The 13,027-nt window shown below is 38.5% G+C and overlaps 1 protein-coding gene across 1 annotated transcript in view; it reads left to right on the plus strand.

Moving 5' to 3' along the window:
* NDUFA9 (NADH:ubiquinone oxidoreductase subunit A9) overlaps positions 1-13,027 on the plus strand; it is a gene marked incomplete at its 5' end in the record, with an annotated part of 40,894 nt that overhangs the window by 23,396 nt on the left and 4,471 nt on the right. Inside the window, 2 exon segments of the mRNA NM_001134130.1 lie at positions 9,675-9,770; positions 12,676-12,742. Of these exon segments, the coding sequence (NP_001127602.1) occupies positions 9,675-9,770; positions 12,676-12,742 (163 nt within the window).

A 13,027-nucleotide genomic window follows, 5' to 3' on the forward strand; every position in this document is an offset into this window, starting at 1 on the left:
TGAGTAGGTGGTTTTACCCTCACAGTAAATGAAGCCCCCAGGAAGTTCAAACTGGGCAGAGCCCACTGCAGCTCAGCAAGATCACTGTGGCCAGACTACCTCTCCAGATTCCCTCCTCTCTGGGCCAGGCATCTCTGAAAAAAAGGCAGCAGCCCCAGTCAGAGACTTATAGATACAACCCCCACCATCCTGGGACAGAGTACCTAGGGGAAGGGGCAGTTGGGGGTGCAGCTTCAGCAGACTTTAACATCCCTGCCTGGCAGCTCTAAAGAAAGCAGCAGATCTCCCAGCACAGCATTTGAGCTCTGATAAGGGACAGACTGCCTCCTCAAGTGGGTCGCTGCCCCCATGTATCCTGACTGGGAGATACATCCCTGTAGGGGCCAACAGACACCTCATACAGGGGAGATCTGGTTGGCATCTGGCAGGTGCCCCTCTGGGACGAAGCTTCCAGAGGAAGGAACAGGCAACAATCTTTGCTGTTCTGCCGCCTCTGCTAGTGATACCCAGGCAAACAGGGTCTGGAGTGGACCTCCAGCAGACCTGCAGCAGAGGGGTCTGTTAGAAGGAAAACTAACAGAAAAGAATAGTATCAACATCAACAAAAAGGACGTCCACTCAGAGACCCCAGCCGAAGGTCACTGACTTCAAAGACCAAAGGTAGATAAATCCATGAAGATGGGGAGAAACTAGTGCAGAAAGGCTGAAAATTCCAAAAACCAGAAAGCCTCTTCTCTCCAAAGGATTACAACTCCTTGCCAGCAAGGAAACAAAACTGGATGGATAATGAGTTTGACGATTTGAGAGAAGTAGGCATGTTCTAACCCAATGCAAGGAAGCTAAGAACCTTGAGAAAAGGTTAGATGAATTGCTAACTAGAATAACCAGTTTAGAGAACAACATAAATGACCTGATGGAGCTGAAAAACACAGCACAAGAACTTTGTGAAGCATACACAAGTATCAATAGCCAAATTGATCAGGTGGAAGAAAGGATATCAGAGATTGAAGATCAACTCAACGAAATAAAGTGAAAAGACAAGATAAGAGATAAAAGAGTGAAAATAAATGAACAAAACCTCCAAGAAATATGGGCTTATGTGAAAAGACGAAATCTACATTTGGTTGGTGTAACTGAAAGTGATGGGGAGAATGGAACCAGGAGCCAAGTTGGAAAACTCCAGAACTTCCCCAACTAGCAAGGCAGGCCAACATTCAAATTCAGGAAATACAGAGAACACCACAAAGATACTCCTCGAGAAGAGCAACCACAAGACACATAATTGTCAGATTCACCAAGGCTGAAATGAAGGAAAAAATATTAAGGCCAGCCAGAGAAAAAGGTCAGGTTACCCACAAAGGGAAGCCCATCAGGCTAACAGTGGATCTCTCAGCAGAAACCCTACAAGCCAGAAGAGAATGGGGGCTGATATTCAACATTCTTAAAGAAAAGAATTTTCAACCCAGAATTTCACATCCAGCCAAACTGAGCTTCATAAGTGAAGGAGAAATAAAATCCTTTACAGACAAGCAAATGCTGAGAGATTTTGTCACCACCAGGCCTGCCTTACAAGAGCTCCTGAAGGAAGCACTAAACATGGAAAGGATCAACTGAAACCAGCCACTGCAAAAACATACCAAATTCTTAAGACCATTGACGCTATGAAGAAACTGCATCAACTAACGGGCAAAATAACCAGCTAGCATCATAATGGCAGGATCAAATTCACACATAAAAATATTAACCTTAAATGGCTTCCTTGCGTTGGCTAAATGCCCCAATTAAAAGACACAGACTGGCAAATTGGAGAAAGGGTCAAGACTCATCAGTTTGCTGTATTCAGGAAACCCATTTCACATGCAAAGACACACATAGGCTCAAAATAAAGGGATGGAGGAATATTTACCAAGCAAATGGAAAGCAAAAAAAAGCAGGAGTGGCAATCCTACTCTGATAAAACAAACTTTAAACCAACAAAGATCAAAAGAGACAAGGGCATTACATAATGGTAAAGGGATCAATGCAATAAGAAGAGCTAACTATCCTGAATATATATGCTCCCAATACAGGAACACCCAGATTCAAAAAGCAAGTTCTTGGAGACCTACAAAGAGACTTAGACTCCCACACAATAATAGGGGGAGACTTTAACACTCCACTGTCAATATTAGAAAGATCAGTGAGACCGAAAATTAACAAGGATATCTAGGACTTGAACTCAGCTCTGGACCAAGTGGATCTAATAGACATCTACAGAACTCTCCACCCCAAATCAACAGAATATAATTCTCAGCACCACATTGCACTTATTCTAAAATTGATCACATTATTGAAAGTAAAACACTCCTCAGCAAATGCAAAAGAACAGAAATCATAACAGTTTCTCAGACCACAGGGCAATCAAATTAGAACTCAGGATTAAGAAACTCACTCAAAACTGCACAACTACATGGAAACTGAACAACCTGCTCCTGAATGACTACTGGGTACATAATGAAATGAAGGCAGAAATAAAGGTGTTCTTTGAAACTGATGAGAACAAAGACACAACATTCCAGAATCTCTGGGACACATTTAAAACAGTGTGTAGCGGGAAATTTATAGCACTAAATGCCCACAAGAGAAAGCAGGAAAGATCTAAAATCGACACTCTAACATCACATTTAAAAGAACTAGAGAAGCAGGAACAAACAAATTTAAAAGCTAGCAGAAGGCAAGAAATAGCTAAGATCAGAGCAGAACCAAAGGAGATAGAGACAGGAAAAACCCTTCAAAAAATCAATGAATCCAGGAGCTGGTTTTTTCAACAACATAGATAGACTCCTAGCCAGACTAATAAAGAAGAAAAGAGAGAAGAATCAAATAGATGCAATAAAAAATGATAAAGGGGATATCACCACTGATCCCACAGAAATACTAAGTACCATCAGAGAATACTATAAACACCTCTATGCCAGTAAACTAGAAAATCTAGAAGAAATGGATAGGTTCCTGGACACATACCCCCTCCCAAGACTAAACCAGGAAGAAATTGAACAAGTTCTGAAATTGAGGCAGCAATTAATAGCTTATCAACCAAAAAAAGTCCAGGACCAGATGGATTCACAGCTGAATTATTCCAGAGGTACAAAGAGGAGCTGGTACCATTCCTTCTGAAACTATTCCAATCAATAGAAAAAGAGGGAATCCTCCCTAATTCATTTTATGAGGCCAGCATCATCTTAATACCAAAACCTGGCAGAGACAACAAAAAAAGAAAATTTCAGGCCAATATCCCTGATGAACATTCAATCGAAGATCATCAATAAAATCCAGCAGCACATCAAAAAGTTTATCCAGCATGATAAAGTTGGCTTCATCCGGGGATAAAAGCCTGGTTCAACATATGCAAATCAATAAATGTAATCCATCACATAAACAGAACCAATGACAAAAACGACATGAATATTTCAATAGATGCAGAAAAGGCCTTTGACAAAATTCAACAGCCCTTCATGCTAAAAACCCTCAATAAACTAGGTATTGATGGAATATATCTCAAAATAATAAGAGCTATTTATGACAAACCCACAGCCAATATCATACTGAATGGGCAAAAACTGGAAGCATTCCCTTTGAAAATCGGCACAAGACAAGGATGCCGTCTCTCACCACTCATGTTCAACGTAGTGTTGGAAGTTCTGGCTGGGATGATTAGGCAAGAGAAAGAAAAAGGGTATTCAATTAGGAAAAGAGGAAGTCAAATTGTCTGTTTGCAGATGACATGATTGTATATTTAGGAAACCCCATCGTCTCAGCCCAAAATCTCCTTAAGCTGGTAAGCAACTTCAGCAAAGTCTCGGGATACAAAATCAATGTGCAAAAATCACAAGCATTCCCATACACCAATAACAGACAAACCATGAGTGAACCAAATCATGAGTGAACTCCCATTCACAATTGCTACAAAGAGAATAAAATACCTAAGAATCCAACTTACAAGGGATGTGAAGGACCTGTTCAAGGAGAACTACCAACCACTGCTCAAGGAAATAAGAGAGAACACAAACAAATGGAAAAACATTCCATGATCATGGATAGGAAGAATCAATACAATGAAAATGGCCATACTGCCCAAAGTAATTTATAGATTCAGTGCTATCCCCATCAAACTTCCATTGACTTTCTTCACAGAATTGGAAAAATACTACTTTAAATTTCATATGGAACCAAAAAAGAGCCCACATAGCCAAGACAATCCTAAGCAAAAAGAACAAAGCTGGAGGCATCATGTTACCTGACTTTAAACAATACTGCAAGGCTACAGTAACCAAAACAGCACAGTACTGGTACCAAAACAGGTATATAGACCAATGGGACAGAACAGAGGGCTCAGAAATAATGCCACACATCTACAACCATCTGATCTTTGACAAATCTGACAAAAACAAGCAATGAGGAAATGATTCTCCATTTAATAAATGGTGTTGGGAAAACTGGCTAGCCATATGCAGAAAGCTGAAACTGGATCCTTTCCTTACACCTGATACAAAAATTAACTCAAGATGGATTAAAGACTTAAACATAAGACCTAAAACCATAAAAACCTTAGAAGAAAAGCTAGGTAATACCATTCAGGACATAGGCATGGGCAAAGACTTCATAATTGAAACACCAAAAGCAATGGCAACAAAAGCCAAAATAGACAAATGGGATCTAATTAAACTAAAGAGCTTGTGCACAGCAAAAGAAACTATGGTCAGAGTGAACAGGCAACCTACAGAATGGGAGAAAACTTTTGCAATCTATCCTTCTGAAAAAGGGCCAATATCCAGAATCTACAAAGAACTTAAACAGATTTACAAGAAAAACCTCCATCAAAAAGTGAGCGAAGGATATGAACAGACACTTCTCAAAAGAAGACATTTATGCAGCTCGACAAACATACGAAAAAAGCTCATCATCACTGGTCATTAGAGAAATGCAAATCAAAACCACAGCGAGGTACCATCTCACGCCAGTTAGGATGACGATCATTAAAAAGTCAGGAAACAACGGATGCTGGAGAGGATGTGGAGAAATAGTGATGCTTTTACACTGTTGATGGAAGTGTAAACCATTGTGGAAGACAGTGTGGCAATTCCTCAAGGATCTTGAAGTAGAAATACCATTTGACCCAGTAATCCCATTACTGAGTATATATACCCAAAGGATTATAAATCATTCTAGTATAAAGCCACATGCACATGTATGTTTATTGCAGCACTGTTCACAATAGCAAAGACTTGGAACCAACCCAAATGCCCATCAATGATAGACTGGATAAAGAAAATGTGGCACATATACGCCATGGAATACTATGCAGCCAGTATACAGAAAAGGATGAGTTCATGTCCTTTGCAGGGACATGGATGAAGCTGGAAACCATCATTCTCAGCAAACTAACACAAGAACAGAAAACCAAACACCATATGTTCTCACTCATAAGTGGGAGTTGAACAATAAGAACACATGGAAACAGAGAGGTGAACATCACATACCAGGGCCTGTCGGGAGTGGGAGGCTAGAGGAGGGATAGCATTAGGAGAAATACCTAATGTAGATGACAGGTTTATGGGTGCAGCAAACCACCATGGCACATGTATACGTATGTAACAAACCTGTACATTCTGCACATGTACCCCAGAAGTTAAAGTATAATTTAAAAAGTTTTTTTTCAATTGGTAAAAATGTAAAAAAATAAATAAAAGGGTTATAAAACTATAATAATTTTGGAAGGAAAATAGAAAATCTTCTAGACCTTGGATTCTAGAAGATTTTTAGCTATGGCATCAAAAGCCTATTTCATAAAATAAAAAATAAATGGATACATTAGACTTCACCGAAATTAAAGCTCTTGTGTTTCAAAAGATACCATTAAGAAAACGAAAAAACAAGTCACAGACTGGGGGAAAATATTTGTTAATTACATATCTGATAAGGGACTACTATCCAGAATATACAAAGAAATCTTAGAACTCAATGAGAAGACGATCCATTTTTTAATATGAGCAAAAGACATGAATAGGCATATCAGCCCAGCCGATGTACTTAATCACTAAAAAACACATGAAAAGGTGCTCCATATCATTAGTCATTACAGAAAATGCAAATCAAAACCATTATGAGATACCAGTTCACAGAGAGAAAATAACAAATGTTGATGAAGACATGGAGTAATGGGAACCTTCATACATTGCTGGTAGGGGTGTAAAATTGTATAGCCACTTTAGAAAACAGTTTGGCATCTTCTTCAAAAGTTATCATAAATTTACCGTATGGCCTATTGATTTTACTCCTAGGTATTTACCCAAAAGAAATGAAAATGGGTCTACACAAAGATTTGCACTTGAATTTTCACAGCAGCGTTATCATAAATGCTAAAATTTGGAAACATCCCACATATTCATTAACTGATGAAAGGAGAAATAAAATATAGTAGCATTCTCATGTAATAGAAGTTCAACAATAAAAGGAATGAAATATTGACATGTTACAAGTATGAACCTCAAAAACATGGTAAATGAAAGAAGCTAGATACAGAAGATCACATGTTGTATGATTCCATTTATATGAAGTATCTATAAAAGGCAAATGTAAGTAGATTAGTGATTGCCTGAGCCTGGGAGTAAAATCCAGGATTAAATGGCTGTGGAGGATCTTACTAGAGTAAGGAAAAATATTCTAAAACTGGATTATGGTAATGATTGTACAACTTGGTAAATGTATGAAAAATCATTGAATTATATGCTTAAAATGGATGAATTTTAATGTATGTAAATTATACCGCAATAGTGAATAGCATATGTAAGATTTCTCCCTTTGTGGAGCTTATAGATTAGTGATGAGATGCATAAGTAATAATTAAGCAAAATAATTAAAATAAATGACCGAAAAGGAAAGTCCAGTGAATTGGAAAGAAAACCAGAAGGAGGGAGTTGGCAACTAGATTGGGTGCTGCCAGGAGGTTGAGTGAGTGACAGCATAGAGATTCATGGTCACCTCAGTGACCTCATTTGAACATTGGGCAAAGGGCAGATTGGATTGCAGTGAGATTTGAATGGCAGGATAGGAAGTGGAGGCAACAGTTAGGTAACTATTGGGAGAAGTTTCCCTGTAAAAGGGAGCAAAGGAAAGGGGTAAAGAGAAGGCTATGAAAACATGAATGTCTTATCAAGGGAGGTACCACCCTGGATTTGGAAGACTGTACATCTTGTTTGTAAATTGGTAAGAATGGTCCAGGAAAGAGGTATCACTTGATGACTCAGGAGATGGGGCCGACAGAAAAGGAGCAAAGTCCTTCAGGAATTGAGAGGAGTTGGATACAGAGTGCAAATGAGAGTTTGACCTTTGTAAAAGGCAAACATTTCTTCAATTTTAATGAGGAAAAGAATTCAAGGATATATGCAGATGCAGGTAGGTTTGGCTGTGGGAATTTAAGGAGTATCTTTTCTTGTTGGAATGTGAGGTTAGCTAAAAGGCAGGATGGAGTGGGTCAGAAAAGTGTGTGGAAAATTTGAGGACAGAGAAGATAGAAAGTATGCCCTGGGAGAACAGGAAAGAGCATTTCCTAGAACATGTGGGATTGCCAGGCAGAACTGAGTGTTCCATTTGAAATTACTGATAAAAAAATAAGGCGAAGTCAATCAGCTCAATTGTATTTTGTCTACAGTTTTGTCCTTCTGGGGTTTCAGGCTCAGAGAAGGCAGATGTTTGGGTCAACCAGAGTAAGAGTTTTGCTTAGCAAGTATAGTGGGTAGGGGCCTGGGAGACAAGATTTTGCTGAGGATATTTGCAGAGGAATAACTGTGATGCTAAACCTTGAAATCTAAGCTGGGAGGACGCAGGCTTCAGTGTACCTTTGGCTGTAAGCAAGGGCACTTAAACTAGTGTTCCAGTTGCACTTAATGGAACACAAAGTGCTTTAGAACAGCTGAAGAGGAAACCTATGATGTAGAATTAGTTTACCCATGATACCAGTTTTGTTTGTCATCGTAAAAATTCAAGTTGTTCTTGGCGTAGCATGTCTTACATGTCCTGTAATGATCCTTACAAATCCCTCTGGAATTTGAAGAACCCTACTGAGGCCTTTGTCTGATATTTCTCCTGGCTGATAGTTTCATGTTTTTTAGTAAAGTATGTCAGGATAATGAGGTTCTCACTGAATTACCTTCACTCAGCTCTTGGTTGTCACAGATTTACTGTCATGAAGCATGCAAATGAATTAGGAAATGGGTAAAGAAATATTAAAATGCATTATAAACACTAATACTTATTAATGCTAGGTTAAAATCGTACAGAACTATTCAGATTAATGGAATAGAGTGGAAAGTTCAGAAACAGTCCCATTATATGTAAGGATATAGTATGTAATAAGGGTGACATTTCAGTATAGGGAAAGAGGCAGTACAGTAAATGATTCTGTAAATAGCATTGAAGCAATTGGCTTACATCTTGGGAAAAATATAATTACATGTTTACCTTATATCATGTACAAAAAATGTCACAGAAGGAACTTACTTTATAGTAAAAAGAAAAAAACCTTTTTTATAAGCTTTAGACAAAATATGTGGAAATTTATATCACTGCAGAGGAATTTTCTAACTATGAATCCAAGCCATAAAGAAAATCAGTAGTTTTGGTTAAATTAAACAGTTAAAATTTTATGTGCACAAAACACTGTAAATAACACTAAAAGGTAAAATACAAACAATAAAAGATATTTCCAACAGTATCACTAAAATATAGAGAATTCTTACAAATTATTTTTATAGACAGGGACTCCAGGAGGAAAGAAAAGATAAATGTATAAATGACCAAAAATTTGTGAAGAAATAATCTCTCATATGAAAGACATAATAATTAAAACATAAGATACCTTTTTTTTTTAACCTAGCAGATTGGCAAAAATTTTGTTTTTTTATGACAACTCATTTCGGGTGGAGGGGGCATTCTTATATATAATTACATATATATAATTATAATTATATATAATTACATATATATAATTATATATAATTACATATATATAATTATAATTATATATACTTATATAAAATGTTATATAATTAACATTTTATATAAATTGATAGAACCATTTTGAAAAGCAGTTTAGAAGTATTCAATAAAAGCCTTAAAATTTCAAAGTCTACACTGACCCAGTTCCACTTCTACAAATATATTCTAAATGCGTAATCATGGATAAGTACAAATATTTATTACAGGAATGTTCATTAAAACATTATTTTATAAAAGAGATTTTTAATAGCATAAATATCTCAAAACTGGCAATTGATAAAATAATTGTGATTATGTGCCGTGCAATATGTTCAGTCATGAAACATGCAATAAAATATTTAATGCTGTGGAAAGATGATTATGATGTAATGTTAAATGGAAAAGACATTACAGAATAGAACGGATTGTGTATTTATTAAAACCAAAATAATGTGTATATGTAAGGGGATGAGAAGGATATAGATCAAATATATTAACTATCTTTCATAATGGGATTACGGGTGATTTTTCTTTGTGCTATTCTGTATCTACTACGGTGCATATATGTTTCCTTTTTTATAAGAAAAATGTTATTTTGTTATAAAGGAAAATTTGTGAGAAGCATGTAATTGAAAGAACTGTGTCTTGTCTTTTTATAGTCCCAATCGGTACCTTCTCTTTCACCTGGTGAAGTACATCTTTGCTGTGGCTCACAGATTGTTCCTCCCATTCCCCTTGCCACTTTTTGCCTATCGGTAAGTAGAGTGCTCCTTTTGTGTGACTTCTGAAAAAGCTAACTCCACACACTTGTTCCTAATGTTCTCCCTTAGGGTTATAGGGTGTGTGAAGAGCTGGTCTCTAGATCTCCTAGTATTATGACATTAGTATAGGGTTGAAGCAGAAATAGATTAGTGTCAGTTAAAAAAAAAAGTGTTGGGAGATTAAATCTGCAGTTCTTCACTTTCTCCAATTTAAAACCATTAAGTTTAATTTTGTAGAAATATCTTGCTGGGCACATACATAAGGGGCAGTCAGGTTCCCCTGTGTTTCATGTTGCTCATTATTAAATCAGCCTGATCATGCTATTGGGGAAAGGAGTCAGGCTAATTCAGACTTGGATTTGTGGTTGCCTTCTCTTCTTTGCCTGCTTCTTAGTTCACTTCTTCTCTTTGTGGGTTAAATATCTTTGACTTGGCTGGGAGTGGTGGCTCATGCCTATAATTCCAGCACTTTGGGAGGCCAAGGTGGGCAGATTGCTTGAGCCCAGGAGTTCGAGACCAGCCTGGGCAATATAGCGAAGCCCCATCTCTACAAAACATACCAAATTAGCTGGATGTGGTGGCATCTGCCTGTAGTCCCACCTACTGGGGTGGAGGTGGGGTGATGCAAGAGAATTGCTTGAGCTCGGGAGTTCAAGGCTTCCAGTGAGCTGAGATTGTGCCACTGCACTCCAGCCTAGGTGACTGCTACTGCACACAGTGGTGCACACCTATAGTCCCAGCTACTTGGGAGGCTGAGGTAGGAGGATCACTTGAGCCCAGGAGTTTGAATCCAGCCTGGACAACATAGTGAGACCCAGTCTCTGGAATGAAAAAAAAAAAAAGAAAGAAAACCCCACTGCCCTGAGGTAACTGTTGATGGGAGCTCCTTTCTTGTCCTGGGTTTTGTATTGTTGTCCTGATTTTAACCAAATAAAATAAAATCTTGAACTTACCATGTCACACCCTAGTGGTCTGGTTAAAGAGACTGTCACATCCATTGTGCCACAAACTGATCTTCATTTGGGTTTTCATCCATTCATTCAACAAACGTTTATTGAATGCCTACTGTGTCTTAGATAATGTACTAGGTACTCAGAATGTTACAACAAACACTCAAAAATCTTATGGTCAGGATGTTACGATAAAAACTCAAAAATCTTATGGTCTAACAGGGGTACCAGAAAAATAGACCACTAGAATGCAGGGTGATAACAATATTTATTGAGTGTTACACCTTTCAGACTATTCACTTTGTCTCCTTTAATACTCAGTTATCTATAAAGTAAGTAAGGAGAGTATATGGAGTGAGTGGAAGAGGAGCCCACAGAGTAAGAGAAACTTACAAGAAGGCTAAAAAGTGATCAGACATTTAAGTGGGAAGTGAGAGTTTGGAATTCTAGATGCCAAAGGGAATGGAGTGTTTTAAGGAGGGAATCGGTGTTTTAAGAAGGGGAACATTGCTGTTCATTCACATGTATCTCAAGCCCCTAGAACAATGCCTGGTACACATTAGGCACTCTGTTAATATTGGTAGAATGAAGTCTTACAGAAAAGTCAAATAAGATAAAGGACCAAAAAATGTCTACAAATGACCATTTGTGACCATGGCTTCAGTGCCGTGAAAGGGATATAAGCCAGACTGCAGTGAGGCACTCTCATGGTTGTATATAAAATTGAGTTAGAGTTGGCTTATGTGTGCCCATGACATAGCCCACTGAGGACACTAGAACAGAGACCTGAAGTGATCTGTTACCATAGAATGAGGGCACAGAGAATTAGAGGTTTGTAATGAGTGTTTTTATTAAGCTATGTTAGCCCAATAAATTATTTTTTTCTGCCATTGAGGAATCTGAGGCTTTATATGTTGCTGGAGAAATTCTAGCCAGTTTCTTTTTTCATTTATTTATACTATGCATTAGAATGTTGTTTTTCAAGCCTTTAAACAGCTGTGGAACCCTGTGCTCACTGAAGTTTTACATCAAGTCCTGCTGGGTGAATCCAATAAAAGAGCTGGTCTGGTTGCAGTGATGGGTGATACTCAACGCATGTACTCCCAAACCCTTGGCCCCCCAGGACTCTGTGGGGCCCCAGCAAATTCCTAGTGTTCCTCAGATGCTAGTTGAAAACGCACTGCTACTGGGCACAGTGGTGTACACCTGTAGTCCCAGCTACTTGGGAGGCTGAGGTGGGAGGATCACTTGAGCCCGGGAGTGTGAGTCCAGCCTGGACAACATAGTGAGACCCTGTCTCGAACAAAAACAAGGAAAGAAAAGAAAAAGTCACTGCCCTGAGGTAACCGATGATGAGAGCTCAAGTGGCATGTAAGGAGCCCTTCAATTTTCATTAGCAGTGAAGAGATGGCAGTAATGAAGATAGGTGGCCGTTCTAGTTTTGGGTTTTATATTGTCCTCCTGATTTGAACCATAGATTTTAGCCTTCTCCTTGCTTTTGGATTTTTTTTTTTCCTCAAGGGCCCCAGCTTTTAGGGGTTATGCTGTATATTTTACACACCATTCAGCTTACCCTGCTTCTGTAAAGGCAGCATATTTGAATATCTGAGGTTTAGATTAGATTGAATTTCACAGACTTGATTGAATATTGGAGTTTTTCTGTTTGCTTTGTTGTTTGTTGGTTTTATTTCATTTTAAGTTTAAGATCTGTCGTTTCTTTGGAGGAGAACAAAGTGTACCAGCAGTTACAGCAGCCAACTGGGTTGGCTTGAGAGGAGATGGACCAAAAAGCAGAGGTAGCCTCACAGGTCGAGGTTGTTATTTTCTTAAAAAACAAATCAGTTCAGACTGCTCTACAGCAGTCTGTTTTCCTGTAGTTCTTATAGGCTAGCTTACATCTTGGGCAGAGAGATGCTTATCACATGTGCTATATATATTTCTTTTTCCAGATGGGTAGCAAGAGTCTTTGAAATAAGCCCATTTGAGCCCTGGATAACAAGGGATAAAGTGGAGCGGGTGAGTATATGTGTGGAAAGCATCTGCCTGGGCAGATGATGAGAAGTTAGACTTATTTTGGTTGGCTTGCTTGCTTGTTTCCCGGCTCTTGTCTGTTTGCTGTTCTTGCTGTCTGCAGTCAGCCCCTCTACTAGCACTGAAACTCATCCACCTGCCTTGCTCCAGGGGGCGGCTCCTCCATACTTTCTGTCTGTCATTATCAGTGTTTCTTTCTCTGCTTGATCATTCCTGTCAACACACAAAATTGCCTAATAGCTCCCCTGCCAAAGCCTCTCTTCCTCCCAT

This window comes from Pongo abelii, chromosome 10 (assembly GCF_028885655.2).
Source record: "Pongo abelii isolate AG06213 chromosome 10, NHGRI_mPonAbe1-v2.0_pri, whole genome shotgun sequence".
Lineage (NCBI taxonomy): Eukaryota > Metazoa > Chordata > Mammalia > Primates > Hominidae > Pongo > Pongo abelii.